General features: G+C 46.8%; 2 protein-coding genes across 3 annotated transcripts in view; both read left to right on the forward strand.

Moving 5' to 3' along the window:
• LOC106895212 (mitogen-activated protein kinase kinase kinase MLT) overlaps positions 1-10,463 on the forward strand; it is an 88,801-nt gene extending 78,338 nt beyond the window's left edge. Inside the window, exons 16-19 of the mRNA XM_014954447.1 lie at positions 2,276-2,392; positions 4,025-4,099; positions 5,155-5,305; positions 9,543-10,463. Coding sequence (XP_014809933.1) covers positions 2,276-2,392; positions 4,025-4,099; positions 5,155-5,305; positions 9,543-10,222 — 1,023 coding nt within the window. The 3' untranslated portion in view covers positions 10,223-10,463. The remainder of the gene's footprint in view (positions 1-2,275; positions 2,393-4,024; positions 4,100-5,154; positions 5,306-9,542) is intronic.
• Positions 10,464-19,656: 9,193 nt separating this feature from the next.
• The window catches only part of CDCA7 (cell division cycle associated 7), a 10,783-nt gene continuing 9,092 nt past the window's right edge, over positions 19,657-21,347 (forward strand). Inside the window, exon 1 of one of the 2 annotated variants that reach the window (XM_014954092.1) lies at positions 19,657-19,782. Coding sequence is in view for 1 of the 2 variants with exons in the window: in XM_014954091.1 (XP_014809577.1) it covers positions 21,008-21,028 (21 nt within the window). In the remaining variant the exon portion in view is untranslated. Of the gene's footprint in view, positions 19,783-20,955; positions 21,029-21,347 lie in introns of those variants that run through there. The other variant, XM_014954091.1, reaches the window with a different exon arrangement.

The raw sequence follows: 21,347 nt of genomic DNA on the forward strand, positions 1-21,347 counted from the left end.
GTGGGGCAGCCTGATTCGTTACCGCTCGGAGAGGGCTCCGGCGAGGGGCTCACCGCCCGCCAGACCCTGGGTGTGCACAGCTCATCAGCCTTGGCTTTAGAGACGGTCATTTCATTTACGTTGTTTATTACAACGAGCTCGCGTTTGTCAGGTCTGGTCTGTAGGGAGATGTGAGCCAAAGGCACAAAATCCCGAGCCGTGGACAGCACAGGAGCCCCGGCACAAGGTGCAGCTCCGGCTCGTGGGTGCTTGGCGCTGGTCTCGCAGCAGGAGATGCGCTGAATTAACTGGAGGATGGTATTTTATGTCAATCTTTTGTTCGTTCCTTGTCTCGGGTGTTTTTATAAAACTTTTGAAATGTCATCAAGCACCTTGTCTCTAACCTCAGGTTTGATCTGCAATAGGGAGTCCAGGTAGCCTGAATTTAGGAAGGTAGAATTTAGGAAGTCCTGCAAATAACTCTGGCAACAAGGCCTGTGTGGGCAGGGAGAGGAGCACAGTTTGAGAGGCGAGGAGGAGTCAAAGACAACTGGCTTGGCTGCTGCTCTTCAGTTACATCTCACGGATGGTCCTCAGCCAACGTCAGGGCTGGTGCATCGTGCTGTACCTACCTGGGAAAAGACAGGCATAACCCCGGGTTAGCTGACAACCCAAAAAAGCAGGACAGAAAAAGGACGTGCAAATAGATACAGTCCATGATGAGGAAACGGAGGCACAGGGCGACTTCAGCACCTGACCGCTGGACTGTGGTTCCCATCGCTCAAACTCTCACCAGGGTGATGGGAAAATCAACTTGCACGTCCACTCTGCTCATAAACCACAGCAGCTTTCAATGGGGACAGATGGACACGCAGGGCCAAATGCTTTCCTAGGCATAATTTGTTGTTGCGGTTCGGAAATGATTATACTCCAGTTTTCTTTTATCTTGGAATTGCCAATTCAATGCCTGATTGAAAGCTTTGAGACTTCTGAGGGCTGAGCTCCTACGTTACATTTATGAGAGATGCACGTGCAAACACTAGCAGATAATCGCATGTGCGAGCGGATACTTTCTAGGCTGCTGTACGTTTGTGTGTGCAAATAACTGTTTACGCAGGCCGTTGGCCCTAGGCGGCCATCTGTGTCCCCATGGAAAGTTTTTGCATTTTCTGAGCAGAATGGAGGAGCGGACTGCCCCCCGCAAACCCTGAGACCACCCCTGCCCAGCCGGCAGCGTGTGGCGGGCACCGACCCTCCTGAACCTCTGGTGTGTCTGGAGGAGCTCCTGTCTCTGAAGGGCTGATCCCCTCCTGCCTGCATGGAGACGGAGACACTCTGCTTCACTGCAGCCCTGTTGTCCCTCAGGAGATGGACTTTTGGAGGAGCTCGGTGCACTATGCAGTATCGAATCCCCAAAGCACCTGCCAGGCACACCAGCAAATGTTGGCTGGTTCGCACCATGGACCCACAGTCCCTGGTCTCCAGTGGGAACCTCCCCGGCCACAGGCACAGACCCTGGTCCCACCACTCAGCCCACACAGGCTGATGTCCTGCAGGATGCTGCCTCTTGCAGGCACACACCTCTGCAAAGAGTTGGATGTTGGCCCCGTGTCCAGCTCATGGGATTGTTTAAGGGTATCTTTCATTGCTTTGGTCTATTAGACTTACGGTGATCGTTTTCTAAGCTGCGCTTGCTTGTAATTAATAGCGCAATTGGAGGTGAGCGGGAGTGCCTCTCTGGGCACTCAGTATCTGCAGTAATTGAGCTGTAATAACCAGCTCAACCTGTTGCCCATTATCTGAGCAATTGTCTTAATGGTGTTTCACAGACCCTCTGTGAAACCTGTGAGACCGGGACGATGTCCCTGGGGCTGGCTGTGACCCAGGGTGATGGTCCCCACTGCTGTCCACTACACGGGTGTGCAGAGGTCCCACACCAGCCGCTCGAATGGGCTGTCTGCCCCAGTGGGTGAAGGCCACCATCCTCCTGGGGCCCATCAGGGGGACCCACACCTCTGAAGACATCCAGACCCGTCCACGTGGCGACTGTCTCTCAGGGTGAGCTAAGAGGAGAGCAAATGAGAACCCAAGGGTTTTCCATTATCAGCACTTTTAGTGGAAAACATGCATATCCTAAAAAACGTTTATGTTCCTTCTCTTTGTCATTGGGTTATTTCCCCCCTCCCCATATATTGAGGATTAGGTTCTGGGTTGTTTTGGCTTCCAGTTTTGTTTCATTTTGGGCTTTTTTTATTTGTATTCTAACAATCCAGCATTCTTTTTTTATTATTCATAGGATTGTAAATGGAAAATGTACATGGAGATGGACGGGGATGAAATTGCAATAACCTACATAAAAGATGTGACATTCAACACTAACCTACCTGATGTAGAGATTTTAAAGATGACAAAGGTATTTACAGCCTTAAAGCTTTCACGAATTCACAGATCTCAAACAAAGACATTAAAATACCACAGCAGTCGACTTTTGTGCTTGCAGAAGCTCAGTCTCTTGACAGCTTTTAAATAAAATGCACATTTTAAACAGATTTGTATCATAATAGGAGTTAGGTATTTTCGTTCTCTTTTAAGCTGACAATAATGTTAACAATAGAAAAATAAGAGAAGGAACTAATTTATATTTTCTTGTTTTAATTCCATGTTATATCCTCTGAATTTATTACCCCTTTTAAAGAAAAGAACGTTGAAAAAATTACTTTCCTTTTCAAGAGAAGAAAGTGATTTAAATGTTCTAGTTTGAAACTTTATGTGATTTGTCTGGGTTTTTTTTTTTCCTCTCTTTTTCTCTTTTTTTTTTTTTTTTTTTTTTTTTTTTTTTAAATTTTTTTATGAAAAAAAAAAAAAAAAAAAAAAAAAAAAAAAGTTCTAGGAAAAATATTAAACCCTTTTTTTTTTTTTTTTTTTTTTTTGACATGGTTTTAGAACTTTTACAGGGTTCTAAAACTCCCTCTTTCATGCAACGTTGGGTTGCAAAGACTGAAACCCATCAACAGACAGTACAGCACTGAACATCTGCAATTCAGTGTCACTGGGCATTTTACCTTATTTCAGAACCTCCCTGTAAATATTTACCAGCCAGTATTTAGACCGCTTTTACCATAAGCAAGAGAAGCTTTGTTGATTCAGAGGGCATTCCGTTTGCCGTTATTTTACTTGTTTATTTTTATTAATATGCTCCACTTGATAATAGCTAAGAAAATAAATTTCTAAATGAAAAAATATACAGCTTGATTACCAATTAGAATGCTGCTCTAATGTGCACTGATAAAAACCCCCAAACTCCTGAATGCTTTTAACTGTAAATTTTTTGGACAGAATTTTGGGGAAACCTTTGGTTATTCTTTCTAAAGCAAAAACTGAAAATCAGATTCTAAACAGTCAGAATTTTAAGGAAAATGCGAAAATATGAGTATTTGACAAAAAGGATTCTCATATTTAATTCACAGTAATACTATTTTTATAGCCAGTGATTTCTGGAACAACACTTATGATTTTAAAAATAATAATAATAATTATTATTATTATTATTTCATTGCAAAATAGTTTTCTGTTTGATTTTCATCTTGGACATTTAAATTTTTTCCTTTAAAATATAAGAGGCTTAAAGTTAAATAAACCAATAACCAGGGACAATAACATTAACTTTGCACATAGGTCAACATTTTTATGTCTGTCAGGGAATATCTCTGAGAATCTCTAGATGTTTGTTCTTGCTGGCCTCTGTAAGTCTAGCAGAAAAAAACTGTACATGCACAAAAATGAAAAAGGTTTATGCCCCCATAAAAACATTCCATGTTGTCTTACCTATTGTCTGTTATTTATAGAAATCTCTTCTCAGTTTCCTTTTGTAAACAAGGGAGTAAATAATTCCAAAATATATTGCTTTGCCTCATAAGATTTTATTGTTGTTAACAATATGGAAACAGATGAAAAGAGGCAAATGTTGAAAATATCTTTAGGGTGTTTCAGAAACAAGTCAGGAGATGAAGAGCACCTTATAAAGTTCCCACTATGTTTTTTTCAGCCACCGTTTGTAATGGAAAAATGGATTGTGGGGATAGAAGAACATCAGTCTGTAGAATGTATTGTTACATATGAGGTAAGCTCTAAGAAACAAATAAAAAAATTGTTTATCCAAGATAAAGCCTACATGGGAGGTGTGGAAATAGCATCCTCTGGCTTTGTTATATCCTATAATCAAGTCTCAGCAGCCTGTAATTAATTGTAAAGTCTAAAGTTCAGAGCAAAAGCTGAATGAGGTTTACAGACACAATGTCCTCAGACTCCTGCCTGGGACAGCCCTTTTTCTCAAGGACCAAAACTCCTTTTGCTTGAAGGGTAATGGTCAGTGCTGTTTGCATTACTTGAAGAGACTGTTTTTTACCTTGTCAATGAAGTGCTAATTAGGAGAGCTGGGAAGCAACAGGAGAAGAAAAAAAAAAAAGTCAAGAGTAAAATAAGCTAAAATAAAACCTGGAAGACAATGTAATGTGACAGAAATTAGCCTTTGTAAAAAGAGTTTGCAATTCCTTAGAAAAGTGTTTTTATAAAGACCAATGCTGTGCATCACAAGGAGGCTAATAATTGAGTTTCCTTCACTGTCCTGAGCAAGGATTCAAGCAGTGATGGAGAGACAGGGAAATCCTGCACCTTACTTGCCTGTCTCAGAAATGAAGAACAGTGGTTTCTTTCAGCCTGAAGTTTCTCACAGGAGTCATAGGTCCTTAGGAGCAAATGGAAGAGCTTGATACTCCAGGGAAGTTTCTTGGAGGGTCCCCCTAGAAAAATACCTGCTTAGGCCTGGATCTTTTAGCAGAAGGCATTGCTCACTTGATGCTCACATTAATATGACTAGTGAAATACATTTTTATGTTTGTAGAGGAAGGCCTTCAGATCTTTCCTCCACATGGTACATGAATTGAAACAGTTACTCACTACCACATTTTTAGCATAATCACAGAATACCAGCCAAAATTATCCAGTCTAAAAATACTTGAGAACTGGCTAAGTGGTTTTGCAGAACAGACTTTATATTGAAAACGTCGCTGCCAGCCAGGCCCTAGTGGAAGTTCTTTTGTAGGAGAGTTTAGTGGGTTGTGTGTTATGGTCTCATGTGCATTATGTCCTCATGCGTGTTGTGTCCTTCCCGAGCAGAGTGACGTTAGAGCTCCCAAAACCACCAGGCACGTCCAAGCTATCTGCTGGAGCAAGGTGAAAGCGCAGGACGAGGTCGAGACGGTGCAGCTCATGATACAGACCTCGCTCCCCAACTCGGAGGGGAACTCACGGAGGAGATCCGAATCAAGTAAGTCAGTACAGGCAAACTTTATTGCTGACATGGGCAAGCCATATATGGGGAGAAGAGCAAACAGTCGATGCCATTATTGTGTTCCAACAACAGAGCAGCACCATCTTGCAGCATCAGCTGGTGTTGTGGTTGTGGTCCCTGGGATGTCTTTGTAGGTGCATGCAGGAATGGCCTGGCATGTCTGACTTAGCTTAAAGGCTACACTTTGGGGTAGTAATATGTTCTGTATCACAATATGATTTAAGGAGGATGTCATGGTTTAATCCCAGCCGAAAACTAGGACCACACAGCCACCTGCTCACCTCCTCTCCCCCACGCCAAGAGGGTAGGGAGAAAAAGGGAGGAAAGAAAAAAAACCCACAACCTCATGGGTTGAGATAAAGGCAATTTAATAGAATAACAGAAAAGGAAAATAATAATAACAACAAAAATAATAATAATGATAAAAGAATATACAAAATAAACTAATACAAGTCGCTCTCACCACCTGGTGATTGATTGCCCAGCCCATCCCGAGCAGTGGTGGCAGATCCCTGCCCCCTGGCCAGCCCCCATGTATATACCCCCATGATGTCTGTGGTATGGAATATTCCATTGGCCAGCTTGTTCTGTCTCTGCTCCCTTTCAGCTTCTACGGGAAGCTGAAAAAGTCCTTGACTAATGTAAAGCATCACCTGGCAACAACTAAACCAAAATGCATTATCAGCATCACTCTCATGCCAAACCCAAAACACAACAGCTACTAGAAAGAAAATTAATTCTATCCCAGCTGAAACCAGGAAAGGGGGATGGCCTGTGTGCTCCTATAGGAAGCATGCTGGAAGCAGTCCATGGTGATTAGCTACAAATCCTTGGTCTACTGTAGTCACTTGCAGTTGCACATCAACAGCAGACATAGAGCTCAGATCCTTCTGCTCCAAAGCCCTGAATAGTTCACACCTTCCCATAGTAGGCAGCCTTAAATACAGACATTTTTTCAACCCTGCCATTGTTTCAGCTGGGATGGAGTTCATTTTCTTGCTAGCAGCTGGTGTGAACGTTTTAGATTCAGGATGAGAGCTGTGTTGATAGTACACTGATGTTTTTTGGTTGTTGCTAAACAGTCAAGGCCTTTTCTGTTCCTCTGTAGCCTCAGAAGCAGCATGTGGGGTGGCAAAGAGTCCTGTGTGGACCATACGCTGTTTTGACAAGTACATGCAAGTAGAGTCTGGCAGACCCCATAGGTGCTCCTGACAGCCTGCTCTACTGTGAGGAAGAGTGGAAATCTTCCCACTGCACTCTTCTTCTACAGCTCAGCCTGCCCCTTCGGGCCAGCTGTGGCTCATCCTTACCTGACTGCTTCAATAGTGTTTGTTACGGCTTCTGGGGCTTGACTTGTTCAATGAGATACATTTAATTATACAGTGGACTCCACACTGCAGTCTTCATTTCCTTGCTAAAGTATGTCACTGACATAGTCAAACTCAACTCAGTTGACTCTAGCACAGTTCTGCCTTGAAGCTTTATTGTTCTTTTAGTGAAGGTGTTTGTTAGCCAGAGCAGTTTTCCTGATTGAGTTCACAGTAGGGCTGCAGAAATGCTTCCACAGGAGCTGGAACCAGATACCAGTCAGTGGAGGGTGAACTTTTCCAAGTATCTACTGCCAAACGCAGAAGAGTGGCCTCATGAATTGAGAGGAGCTGGGTTTAGACTACCGACACATCTAAAACGGGTGCTCTTATTCCTAAGCATTTGTGATCCATTTGCAATACAACTGTGATTTGTAACCTAGAGCATGTCCTAAAAGAGTCATCTTCACTGCAGAATAGCACTGCTGATGGAAGTTGCCCTTGTTTCGGGATGATGAGCCATACAGCCATACCAAAGTGTGGTGTTATATCTTCACAGGTTGGCTCTGCTGCAGTAGGCCGAGCTGCTTTCATTTTTTTGCGGTGAGCGGTGGGAGAGCTTGTCTGTCCCTCTGGCACATGGAGGAGTTACATGAAGGCACTAATGTATTGTCAGCACCCAAGTGAATAGGCACAGTTGAGAGGAGGTGGGTTACCAGCCAGCGTGAAGCTGTGCCTCAGCTCTAGCAAACCTTCTGGCCTGTCTTCTTTACCAGACCACCTACCCCAGGTTTAAAACACCACCAAATCCAAGCACAAAGGTAAGGGTAATACCTGTCTAAAGGCTCAAATAACCAGCAGTGAAAGTACTGCCTCTGTGGGCTGCCACATAGATCATTTAATTCAGTGTACAGAGTTGGTGGCTCAGAGACTATATGAGGGAGAAGCCCCCCAGCCCATGAGAGGTGAGAGGCAGCCCCACAGGGCACACTGGGAGGTCCCCACTGGGCAGCTGGTCCCTGGACTGGTGACCATGGCTGGCCATAAGGACCAGGGACTAAACAGCCTGAAGGCACTGAAGGGAGCCTCTTGTTCAGGACAGCATTGGCACTGGCCCCACAGGGCATGTGGTGGCCACCTGAGAGCTGATAAGAGAAAAAGACCCAAACTCAAGTCCCGAGGCTGCTTACTTTCAGATTTATGAGGTCTATGTTTTACAGCCACAGCCTTGGTAGGAGGGCATGGGAGAATGGCAGAGGAGATGGTGTCTAGCGAGTACATTTCAGCCTGCATGTTTATTTTGAAACTGTGACTTTCAAGGAGGTTAAGAAGCAGAGAAGGCAATTCCCATCTCTCTTTCTGTGAAAGGAGGTTCATCTCTCAGTGCAGCTGGAGCTATCTGCTGTGGCAGTGTCACCCTCACACTTTGACAGGAAAGACAGTTTCCTTTTGACATATTTGACATTAAGTTGAAGTGATTTAAATCTCTCAGGATTCAAGCAAAGTCTGGGGAAAGGAAGAATGGAAGAGACGATCCATTACGTCTTAACAGCAGCAATCATAATGAGTACAGAGCTGCTACCCAGCTCCCACAGAATTCCCCATGGCCGATGCGGCATTGCAGCCAGAGGCAGAGGCCCAAGGCATAGGGACTCTTTCCCTGGAAATCCAGAGAAAGGCCAGAGAGGTGCTGGAGTCCTCTGCTGAAGATAGTAACATTTCAGTCACGTTTATGCTGCTTCCAGCTGGCGGGGTTGTGCTTTCCTGTTAGAATTATATTGGCAATCTTTAAGGACAAATAATTCAAATCTCTCTAGAGCAAAATTATTTAAGCTGCTCCCCATGGATTTTTGGCCAGAGCTGTGGCCTCAGATAAGAGAAATTCCTGGTCTCTGCTCTCCCCATAAAGTAGCAAACCAGGCAGCCCTCACAGTTCAAATGGAAAATTTACAACTATTGTATTTGCTATAGGCTTTCATGCAAACCACAAGACTGACTATCCAAAGTGCTTCAGTCTGATCTCTGGGAGCTACAGCTTCTGTGAACAACCCTGGGGCTGTGAGAGTAGGTGTAAGGGAACTGTGGTACCCGGAGTTGCCCACAGTTAAGCACTGTCTGAGCTCTCCAGGCTGAAGTTCGGCTTTTCCACATGCAGAGTTGATTTTCTGCAGGAAGCCAGGCAGAGGGGTGTAGCTTAGTACCTGGAGCGTGCAAAGTGGATTGGCATCTGAATTTGTAGGAATAATAACAACTGAACTGGCTCTGGTTGTTGTGGTGTGTAGCAGTTTGTAGAGAAAATGGAGGAAGAGGAGGGGAGGCTGGCTGCCACAGCAGGGATTTGCACTGGGGTCTGCACTGACTTCGTCTCTGTGCTTGGCTGGGAACAGCATGACCGTGCCGGCTGGGACAGACACAGGTGGAGGGTGAAGCTTCAGCAGTGCCAGCACCTTGAGATGCCCACTCTGTGTCCTCTCTGGAGGTCTCCAGGCTCTTTTGCAATGAAAGCTGTGGAGAAATCTGCCGATTTCTCCGTAGCATCACAGGAAATGTTTAAAACCAGGTTGGGTTAAAAACACTGGGAGGCACTTCAGGGTGGGAACCCACCTGAACAGCCAAATGGGTAGTTCAGTAAGTGTCTTCTAGTCTAACCTCCATAATCTGCCCTGGCATCAGAAATATTTGCACCACTTGCTATTTTAAAAGTCCAACATTGTGTTTAACCATAACAGTGAACGTACTCATACCTAGAACTATTTACTGCAAGGCTGGGAGGGAAAGGGTGGTTTGAGATATGTTGAGGTTCTTCCAAGAGAAACCCTGGTACCTAACCTTGCACCTTCAGTAAACCAGAGAGCAATTTTCTACTGATTCACAGAAAGCTGACTCCTTTCCCGTTTCCCTGCCAGGCATCGACAGCCAGTGGATGCAGACTCTGCGGATGCATCAAGTAGCGAAAGCCATTTCTCTCCAGCATGGCCATCCCCACAGCCCGACCACCGTCACCCACTACCTGCCCTACCTTCGCAGCCAGGACTCCTATGCCGCTGCCGTGAGGAGGACGCGGGGTCCCGTCAATTACCAGTTCATGTCCATCAGCCACTCCAGAAACTCCTCTCCCCTCTCGCACAGCTTGATGAGGAACCTCTCCAACCTGCACATCAACTCGAAGGGCAGCAGCACCTCCAGCACGGCCTCGGATACCGCTTCGGAGAGGGACAGGTCTGCCGGCAAAGGCAGGAACGCCTCGCACAGCGGTAACTCCCGCAGCTCCTCGGACGGGCGCCGCAGCGGGACCAGCTCCCCCGTGCCCCCCAGGAACTCAGGAAGAGCCTACAGGACTTCCACATCAGTGCCCCCCCCCGCCTCCCAGCACCGCAGGTACCCCCGCAGCCCTCCGCCACCCAAGGCCATCCCGGGCATGCCCCCGCAGGGCGAGAGCGAGCCCCGGAGGGGCGAAGGGGAGAGCAGGGTCAGCGAGGGGGGGTGGATAAAGGTGCAGCATGCCAAGAAGCCCCACAGGCAGACCGGCAGCAAGCCGGGGAAGGAGAGGTCCAGGGGGAGCTGGCGGGGCCGGAGGACGTTCTGAGGAAGGGATTATCTGCCCCTTTATTTAACTGAACATTCAACCTAGAGAAGATGCACCCGCTGCTATTTAATTCCCCGGGACACCACCTCCCTCGCTGGCCAGTGTGGCCCGGGGCCGGTCAGTGGAAGGGGAGAACTGGCCACCTCTCCTGTCACAGTCGGCGCCGAGGGATTCCATTTGATTTTCTCTCCTCCGTTTGGCTGCTTGTGTCCTCAGCTGACTGGATATCCACTGATTTGTTTAATATTTCAATAATAAAATCAGTAAGGCACAGCTGGGTGCCATAAGAAAAGGTTCTCTGTTTCATCCTTAGGGAAGGAGCTGTGCTGCTACATCTTCCCTCACCCTTCTTATGTCTCCAGACACCGAGTCCAGCTCTGAGCGGGTTCTCCTCACCCCTTGTTCAATCTGCTTCTGCCAGGGCAGAAGAGGTAATAGGAAGAGGTAGTATTTTTATCAGAACAGTGTAGTCTGAAAAAATAGGAACACAGGGAGATTTTGTTTCAGGTCCGCTCCAGTAGCTTCACTTCTCCACTTCCAGCTTCCATCCCCTCTCAGGAATTTCTCACCTTGCTCTTAGTGATGGTCTCACCTCTGTTCCTTACCAGTGGATGGCTGGTAAGAGAATCTGCAGCACAGGTTCTTTTTTCCTCTCTCCTTCCAATGGCGGGCAGTGACACTGGAAGAACTTAGAACTGGAAGTGCTTAGAGACCTTAGTGGTTTAGTGATAATTTTCGTCAGAGTTAGGTTGATGATTGAACTAGATAATCTTAAAGGTCTCTTCCAATCAAGACAATTCTATGATTCTATGAAACATATGGGCCCAGTCTATTAATACATGGCTCTGTGGCTGGTGTCACTGACACAATTTTGGGGGTTTTGATAATGGGATGGCCTACACAGCAGGGTAGTTTTAAACGAAAGAAGGGTTGATTTAGACTAGATTTAAGGAAGAATTTTTTTATGCTGAGGGTGGTGAGACGCTGGCAGATGTTGCCCAGAGAAGTGGTAGATGCCCTGTCCTTGGAAACATTCAAGGTCAGGTTGGATGGGACTCTGAGCAACCTGATCTAGCTGAAGATGTCCCTGCTCATTGCAGGGGGGTTGGACTAGATGACTTTTAAAGGTCCCTTCCAACCCAAACTATTCTATGATTTTACTAAAAATCCCAATACCAGCTACCTGACACCACTGAGCAAACTCTGTCACATACACAGAGTCATAATCAGAAGGAGAAACAAAAACTAGGCTATATTCTTTTGGGAAAAAAATAAAAATAGAGGGAGAAAAAGGCATTGCCTTTATCATAGTTACATCTAACCCCACTGAGGTCTATGATAATGTTTATCCCTGGGCAGCAGGCATTTTTTAATTGAATTTTTAAATGTGGCCAGACTGTGTCGCTTTTGTCTTTCAGTTGTCAGGTAGTATAGACAAGGTCAGCAAAGTTTCTGATTAATGTGGTCTTTAGCTCCACTGAGAACAAAGACACAGCTGTAGGCTCACTCATTGTCAGAAAGTTTCTTCTTGGCCTTTTCACTCCAAGTTGATTTAACACAATTAAAAAGGAGGAAAGGAAAAAAAAAAAGTTAGGGTTTCCCAAGATGCAAGAGGGGAAAAAAGGAAGAAACGGATAAAGGAAGCTAAACCCAAAGCAACGCATGGTAACTGTAAATTAGAGTGCTACATACCATCCATGCCAAGCAGTTGAGAGCGATGCTGGAGGAGCTGCTGGTGGGTTATGCCCTCGATGTCCCCCATGACCATAGCTCCGTCACTGGATGTTCAAAAGGACATGTAAATTCCCAGGCTGAGCCCTGTGGTGCATTTCCCAATACCTACCAGAGTGAACTGGGACTCACATTTTATGAATTTGGGACAGGGTCCACCAAAACCAATGGAGCAGGACACAACTGATACCAGGTGGCAGGGACTGGATGTCTGGCATTTAAGCACCTTTTCCTCTGACAACAGTTAAGAGCAGAAAAAGCAGTAAGAAGCTTTACCCGGCAGTGAGGGAACCTGCAGGTGAAGCTCTGTGATGACCAGGCTTACTGCTTTCTTGTGGCTTCAAACTGCTTGAAAGCTAGTTAATAACCCAGTTTCTGACCCTGGTTTACTAAACCTGGCAACTAACGTGGGAGACGTGGACAATCGACTACTGGATGTTTCTCTGTCACAACATAGCAGGAGGCTGGCGTTTTGTCTAGGTTGGGGATCCTTCCCTAACATCCCTTGCCATGACCAAAATGGGCTGAAGGATACCAGATAGTAACCGCACCTGAGAGCACTTGCTAAAAATGAGCTTGTACTATTAAAATTTGGATACGTATCTCAGGAAGTGAGACCTTGTTTCATGATTGGGCTTGCATGAATCCTGGAAAAAAAAATTGCAAGAGTTTGGAAGGGTATATTTCTCTTTGAGGGTGATGAGGACTGTAGTGTAGTTCTACAAGCCTGAAAACAAGGCTCTACCCAGCAGACACTGTGGGCTGGTGGTAGCAATTCAAGATTTATCAGCTGCCTGCAGTTCATTATCAAGATGTCCAGAAGGATTCCTCGGCTGTTTGTAAGCAATTTAATGTTGTGCCTAATTTTAATCTGCAATGTACTGTCTGTCCACATCTGTTGTATTAAAGTGTTCATTAGCATTTAAAGGAGGAGCGGATGGTATTGATCACGCCTATTAAAATTAAACAATCAGGCAATAGTGACTGATTAGAAATCCTCTTGCTGCACCAGCATTGCTGGTTAAAGCAACAGGGAGTGAACTTTTCAAAAAAAAAAAGAAGATAAAGTCTCAGCAATATCTAGTTTTCGATCTCATTTTTATCAATCTTAATGTGGCTACTCCCTGTCTTGGTAATTACTCATGTGCTTACTTTTTCACCCCCCCGGTACTTTACGAAGCCAAGAAATTTATTTCCATGCTTTACCAACACGCAGCCACCACTGGTTAGAAGACTGTGCACAGCGACGTGGAAAATCAAACTGCCGTGGGCAACTACACCACAGAAAATGTCTGCTCTTTGGAAAGGAGCCGTGCTGCATTTTCTTGGGGGTTTCTTACAAGTCTGTTAAAGCCAATCATATTTAAGTACCAGTATGTCTAGAGCTGCACACTAGGAGCTGGACATGCTGCCCTCCATCCAAATAACCTCGGCAGTGCTACACTCTCCCTCTGTGGCTGACCCTGCATGTGGCACAAAATATCACTGCTGTAGAGCCACCCCTTGTTTTCCGGGCTCTCCTTTCTCTAGGTTTTTGTATCTCCGTGCACTGATGTTGCTGTTTTCTTAATCCCCAAAAAGTACCTGTATTTTCCTTTTCCACAGCTTAAAATGCTCTGAATTATAAGAAGCCAGCTCTGGGATGGCTGCTGGAATGGATGATGAAAAATAGCAGAGAATTCATGAAGACAAATTCAGAAATGGACATCCAAAGTGAGTGAGTATTTGCATCCAATGGGGAGAATGTTTACAAAATCAGATACAAATCTATTTATTTATTTATTAAATTAAAGTGCGAGACTCTGACTGGCAGAGCTTACACAGAATCTGTTTGTTTATTTGGCAACATTTTACTCTGGATCTTGTGGGAATCACAAGAGTTGCCCAGCTCCCTCTGGATGCCAGACGTTGGCAGAAAAGGTTTCAGGGTGAACAGCAGCATCTCTCTCCAGCCGTTAGCTCTTAACCCCGCTGATGGGCTGGGAGGGAGGAAGCGGTGCTCAGCTCAGACAGGAAAAGCAGATTAACCTCAGCATTATGGCACTTGGTTTTCTGAAACCTTACAGGCTTCCCCGCGCAGCTGATGTCCTTGTGGCATGAGCAAAAATGATGCTGAGATGTCTTTCTTTTTCTGCCAACAAAATGTGTGGTTCAATTTTTTTAAGCTTTTTTTTTTTTCTGTCTTTCCCACATACCTAAGGAAGTCTTAACAAAAAAAAAACCCAAAAAAAAACCCCCAAAAATAAAAACAGGTAGATGGAGAGCAAGCACTTAACACCAAGGTTAGCAATCATTCTTCTTTAGTTTGGCAAGGTGCCCCAGAGCTGGGTCTGACCCTGGGGGTTATTGGCTTCAGCATCTCTATAATGGGGAGAGCTGCTCAGAGGGCTTTTGTAGCTACTCATCTGCCCGGGTGGGGAAAGGATGAAATGGCAGAGTAACCCATGTCCCAGCTCAATGTCCCTCAGACAAGCCTTTCCTTTTCCCACAGAGCCTTTGCAAATTCACAAAAGGATGACTGTCGCAGAGCTGACAGCCCACCAAACAGTCCAGGGGTCCCCAAAATCATAAACAACCCCAGGCTGTTCCTCACCCTAACCCTTTGTGACATGAGTAAACTGTCAATCCATCCCGGGGCAGCAGAGCCACAGAGGTCACTTTTTATGGCCTGGGCAGGAATTTCACCCAGCTCAGCAATTGATTTGGGCAGTGCTGTAATCTCTCTCTTGAAACATTTCTAGTTGTTGCTTTGGCCTCATATTGATTTTAAAGCACATACTGAAATGTTAAGCCTGCGCTGTGCTCGTCAGGAAGATAAACAGAACTAATGGTCAGAGAGGGAAGATGGGGTGGCCATCTAACCCCGTTCTCCTGGGGAACCCGGCTGCCAGGGATTCAGCACGTTCAACCACCACCACAGTGTGCTGTACGTCTGTGCTGGGGGGATCTGGTCATACTGACCAGGTGGGGTGGGATGACCAAGGGACCTGCTCACTCTGTGCTGATGCTGCTGCGACTTGCCTGTAGCAGGAGGGACACTAGTGGACCCTCTGTCTCCCCATCTCCACCCGCATCTCGGTGATGCCATGCCAGTAGAAAAAACACTGCCATGCTCCAGGAACAGTGGTTTTTGGGGCCGGGCTTCATGGGTGTTGTCGCTGCTGGCTGATTATTTCCGTTAAATGCTAGAGAAAGCAAACCCAGTTCCTGTTCAGCTGGGTGAGAAGAGCATCTGTTTGTGCCTCCCCCCTGGCCCTGCCACTGGCATCAGTGTGAAACAGGGATGGGTAGGTTTGGACACTGTTTATTTTTTAAAGAAAATAATTGCTTTTGCAGTTTTGTGCTTTCTAACCTGCTCCCACTGATTATTTTCTAGCAATTGGCCATGTCTGACAGGAACACCACCTGCCCTGGGCACATGCCAAAACCCCATATGCTGACCACGATCTGACAACTTGCTGGGCTGATTTAAGAAGCAGAAGTTGCCCAAACTCTCTCTGTGTCCCCCCCTCTCTCCTCATTCAGGGCACCCCTTACCACCATCCTCCTCTCCAGTCCAGCTGATGCTGCTGAGGATCAAAAGCCAAGGATGTTAAGACTTTCTATAAACTTCCTGCCAAGGATACTGGACCATGCATCCAAGATAAGCACTATAAGCACTTGATTTTTTTGATCGTGCTAGAGAATACACTTTGACCTTATTATTACTATTATTATTACTTTAGGCTGGGAAAGATGGGCAGTTGCTTTTGTAATTGTGAAAAAACCCCAAACTGAGAGACCTCCTGACATCTCACGTCACTAAAATGGAACCAAATAGCTGTGCTACCTCTGAAAATTACATCTGACAGAATTATTTTCTGTATATGTGTCCACCATAGAAGGGTTTTTAAATAATTTTCTTATCTAATGAAGTGCCAAAGCTTAGCAGTTCAAGCCAGTTTGTTGCAAAAAGTTAGAGGTTATGGAGGAGAAGTCTATTACGGCAATAACACTAATAAGGGTCTGCCAAGATCACGTTTGAGTACGTGTAAATACAGGGCATTTGAGATGAACATCTCGGAGGACAGAGGAACAGCGCTGGGAGGCAGCAGCAGCCCGAGGAGGCTGAGAGCTGGGGGTAAAGTGTGTGGCCCCTTTCTGCAGCTCCCACCCCAGCATCACCTACACTCCCCCCCCAGCTGCATCCCACCACCCCGGCTGCCCGCCTGCCCCGAGGGTCAGTGACTCCTAGAAACTACACGAGGCAGTTCTGCAGGTACCAACGCACTGCAGACACCAACACTGTGCCATTTGGAATGAAGTGGCTTAATATGCCTGGGGTTCAGCATGCACATTTATTTTCTTGCCTTTGCAAGCAAGGCGAGGGCTTCCTGCAGCAGAGAGAGGGCATCTCCCTCATGCTGTGAAAAAAACAAAACGGGCCTGAAATCTTGCGGTGTGCCCTGGGGACCCCCCGGCAGGCAGTAGTGAGCCCCACGGGGGGCTTTCTGCCTGTCTCCCCCCCCTCCCCAGCTTCTTCCCTCCTGAGGGAGCTGCCAGGAGAGAGGTCCCTGGGGAGAAGGTTAAGCCATCCCCTGTCCCCCCACTCCCATCCTCTCCCAGCATCCACATCTCGCTGAAGGCTGGTGGAGGCGATGCAAATCAACATTCACAAAGAGGCAGTGGCAAACCTTATATAAAAGGGCAAAAAAACCCAGAGTGCAGTAAGCAATTTTTATTATTTTCTGATAGCCTCCTGTTCCCCACAGCTATGCATTTGCAGAACATTTTGTAAGCAATTTCTTTATGATGTGACTTAATCTATTTTGTGTTTTCAAAGGGAAATAAGGGAAATATAAATCAAAGCCCAAGAGTGAAAAGGCTGGGATCTTAAGCTTTTAAAAGTGGCTATTGCATATCAACAACAGCTACTTTTGATCAACATTTTTTGCTATGCGTTTTGTGGAATGGCTACAGGACATTCAAATGAGCATTATAATTACACTCCCGTATGTGCATCACAATGCTTAGGGCTCCCAATGATCTACGACGTGTACTTGGAATAATCATTAAGATTTCTATCAAAACTGACCACATTTCATTCATTCTCTTAGTGTGCTGATGAATATAGGTTCCTAGGGACATTTGTCAACTCCACTTTTTCTCTCCTGGACTGTATTTATACCTTTGTTTTTCCTTCTCTCATTCTTTCCATTTTTATGGTATTGCCTGTTTGTGTCAAAGAAACATGGTATCAAATAGGATCAGACATGACCGCCTTCAATTCCACATGCAGGATGCATTTGCACCCAGCCTTTATTAGTAAGGAATTTACAGCAAAGTAAAACGAGATACAAACCTGTTAAATTAAAATGTGAAAAAAATATTTTTCCTTGCATGAAGAAAAAGGGAAAAAGATACTAATTGCTTTGTGGAGCTGGTACAGTTGGTCTTGGCTATAAACTGATTACACATGCTAAGTATTTAAAATTTACATTTATTATACAAATTCTGGATCTACCTATCAGAGCACAATGTTGAAGCATTAGCAGTAAAAAAGTACTTAATAAAAATTAATGTCCAGCAAACATGTAGACATCTAACTATACTTAAATGTCCCAAAGTGGCTATCCTCCTGCTCCTGTGTAAGAACAAACGTCCTTTCTGGGTTCCTACCAATAGCAGGTTCCCTGATTATACACCTTATTGTGTCTTCCGTAGTAGTGTTAGCCACTGGAGGGTGACGTGAACAAATACATATGCTTGATCAGATCTTTTACAGAAACACACCTTTCAAGAGAGAGAAAAACAATTAGTGTGTGTTATAGGTTACCGATTTACAATTTACATCATAAATCAATGTCTGATTATTTTAATGCAAAATGTTTTTAGCTTCATTTTACTGCACTAGCAGTTTCAATAACACACTATAATTTGCTCAGATGAAGAGGTGATTGGACAGCTCTTACAGAAATTTTTAATTACTGTCATTAGTGGTTGCAATCTTATTCTTTTCTATGGAGTTAAGATACGTGTTACTGCATTGTGCTACAGGTACTCTGTGGTCATGAGACTCCTAACTCTCCCTTTCCACTGAAATACTTGCATCTATAAATCTGTGTCACTGTGCAAGTCCCATCTCAATAATTACTAGCATCACACAAGCATTAATTAATGTATCCACATACTATTTTAGGCAGGTAGAAATGTATTGCCCCAATTTAATGAAAAAAAGAAAAAAAAAGAAGAAAAAAAGGGAAACTAGAGCATAAAGTGTGCTGTCCATAGTTAAGATAGGAAGTGTGTAGGAGAGCCAGGGACAAGGCAGCAGGAGCCCTGTCTCCAGAGAGAAAAGCTGTGTTGCAATGCCAACAGCCGACATCTGTGGGGTGACATGGAGGACAACGCTTGTCCATTGTCCCAGGGGACTAAAGGTCACATTTACTGTTTTTGACAATGGTGCTATTGTTGTTGGAGGTCCATGTTCTTGCTACTGCTTGAAGCTCCTAATCTGTAAACAACATTGCTTCCCCTAGATGGATGCAGAAAGTGTTGCACGCTCAATCTACCGCACACCCCTCCGTAATTTCAGCCGATTCCCTTAGTAGGTCTTCCAAGGGCTGCTACCGTGTACTGACAACTCATTTCATGGAAAGATGAGAGTTTAAGAGATGATTTCCTTGGGAGCAGCTGACAAAATACTCCATATAATCTTTGCTGAGGTGAGCTTGCCCAGCAGAGAAGCAACAGGGGAGACAGAGAGGCTAGTAGCATGCAGGATCCGGACTGGGGGACCGAACGGGCAGGGATGTTTTATTCTGCTCATGTTAGCCTAATTTGAGTTAAATGTGGCTCAAAATGCAATGCTCACCTGCTTTCACCTTTGCACGTCCTCAGCTATTGTCTATAGGATGCAGGACAATGGTGCTCCCTACATCTCCACAAACATTTAAGAAACATTTTCCATCACAGCAAAGCCAGTTAGAAAATTTGTTCTGCCCATCGCTGGGGGCATCTGGGCCCTGCGGGGTACAACAGGGGCACAAAGAGCATGAAGATGAAAACAGGGGAAATGGCAGGGGTGCAGGCAACAACAGCCTTCTCCTGAGTGACAGACCTTCATCTTCTGGTACCCTGCACTCTACCTTAGGAAGGGAAGCCCCTGTCCTTCACATACGTCTCATTTCTCTTCTCCCTTTCCTGGCCCCTTTTCCCCAATCCTCAGTAAAATGCATGAGCTGACATACATGATTTTCAATAAATTGATTCTTTTTCACTTTTTAAAAAAAAAAAAAAAAAGCTCAACATACAGTCCACAAAATGGCTTTAAAATGTCCTGTCTGGTTTCTCCACAAAGTCCCTGCTCTGGCCTATTAATTTTAAAGGAATTTGACTGACTACATGTGTTATTTGAATGCTGTTTCCATTAAGCATTAAATGGAAAATTAACTACAGTCTGCAGCATGGATTCAGCTAGTCCCATCAGTACTCCATAATTTTTCATAGGATGCTTTTCAAAGCTGTGAAGGTTGGCTACTTTTCTAGTAAAATCCTGATAAACATGATTCAAGATGTTTATCAGGATTTTAGTAGAAAAGTAGGCAACCTTCACAGCTTTTACTCCTGTGTAAGTAATCTAGTAATTTTTTTTTTTTTTTCTGAAAGAGGTAAAACTGCATCAAAATTCAAGATTCGAATTCCCAGCTGAGATGCCTCGGTTGGGGACCACCTGGGTGGCACTCCTGCACTGAGGCGGGCTGAGAGGAATCGAGTGTGGTCCGGCCTCCAGAGAACCAGAGCTTTAGTTCACCTGCTTTTGTGTGTGCGCCGAGGAGGCGGCCGTGCAGGTGAGCGTGTAATTACGGGCTTATTTACAAACGGGGATTGTTTTACACGGCAGGCCGCAGCACGTGCGGGGAGAATAGCGCCCATAGGGAAGAGAAAACCTCCGGGAGGGCTCTTGCACCCACCCTATTGTGCCCATTGACAGGCTTCGGGCTCAGGGGTGATTTGCGGTTCGCTTTACAGGGGCGCGGGGCTGCGGGCGGCCTCTCCCCCCGCTGCCCACCGCACCCCGGGCCGGCCGCCGGGGGGGCACCTGGATGGAAAGGCTGTTACTCCCCTGCCTTTGACAGCTGGACTCCATTTAACGCCACGTTACAAACGTTACACACACACAACGGCTTGCGATGGCCGACGACCTCTTTCCCTCTGCCCGCCTTCAAGCGGAGCAAGGCAGCCAGCCGCTTCGGGGAACCCCCTGCCCGACCCCGGGGTCCCCGGAGGAGCGGCGGCAACCGGCGCCACCCGCCACCTCGCCCCGGCAGCGGATGGGCTCTTCCTGAACCGCACTTTCACTGCCCTGTTAATGAACTGCACTTTCACTACCCCGCGCGGGGTGCCAGGGGGTGCCCCGGGGGTGCGCGGAGGCTGCCCCAGCCCGGGGTGGAGGGGGGAGACCTCTCCTTCGTGGAGAATACCCCCGCCAGTACACACACACACACACACACACACACACACACCCCGTCCCTGAAAACCGGCACGTTTTGGGGTTCTACTTCAGGACGGCGGGACACACACCCAGGGGCAGCATAGAAAATTTATATATATATATATTAAAAAAAAGAGTTAGAGAGTACATGGGCTACCCCTGGCCCCTCATCCTGTTCTACCCCCCCGCCGCGCGGGCGCGCGCCCCTCCCCTCTGGCACGCGAGCCCCAGGGCGTTCCGGCCGGGAGGTTTTCGCGCCACAGGGCCAGGCCCTTGCAGCTCCACAAACCCCCCAACGCCAATGGGGGGGAAAAATAAATAAAATAAAATAAAATAAAATAAAATAACGGGGTCCCCGCACTAGCCCCTCCGGGAGCGGCGCGGGAGAGACACCGAACTCCTCCGCAGGGGTGGGTGGGCGAGCGGACACGGTGGGTGCCCGGTCCCGCGGGGGTGTCTGCTGCATCTGCCAGGACGCGGGCGCCAACGCGGGAAAGGCGCCGCCGGGCCCCGCCCCCCGCTGTCCCAGCCGCTTTGGCGCGAACCTTCAGTTCCCGCGTTCTCTCCCCGCCGCCGCCAGCATGGGTCCGTCGCGCCCGCAGGTGAGCGCTGCCCGCCGCCGGCCTGGGGTTCCCGGTGGCGCGGCACCCCTGTAGGTCGCTGCTGGCGACCAGGCTGCGCTCTCCCGGGGCCCGGCGGGGTCTTAGGGCCGGGACAAGTCGGGCTGTGGGGAGGCTGGGGGTGCGTGTGTGTGTGAGTCTCTCGGGCAGGGGCTCGCTCGGCAACCCACGCGGGCCGGCAGCCCCGCGCCTCCTGCCGCGCCGCGGGGGCTCCCCGCGCCCGCCTGGCTGGGATCGGGGGCTCGGCTTCGGAGCCGCGGTCAGTGGGGGGGCAGGCGGGCCGGGGCCATCCTCGCAGCCG

This window comes from Calidris pugnax, unplaced genomic scaffold (assembly GCF_001431845.1).
Source record: "Calidris pugnax isolate Ruff unplaced genomic scaffold, ASM143184v1 scaffold103, whole genome shotgun sequence".
NCBI classification, from domain to species: Eukaryota; Metazoa; Chordata; class Aves; order Charadriiformes; family Scolopacidae; genus Calidris; species Calidris pugnax.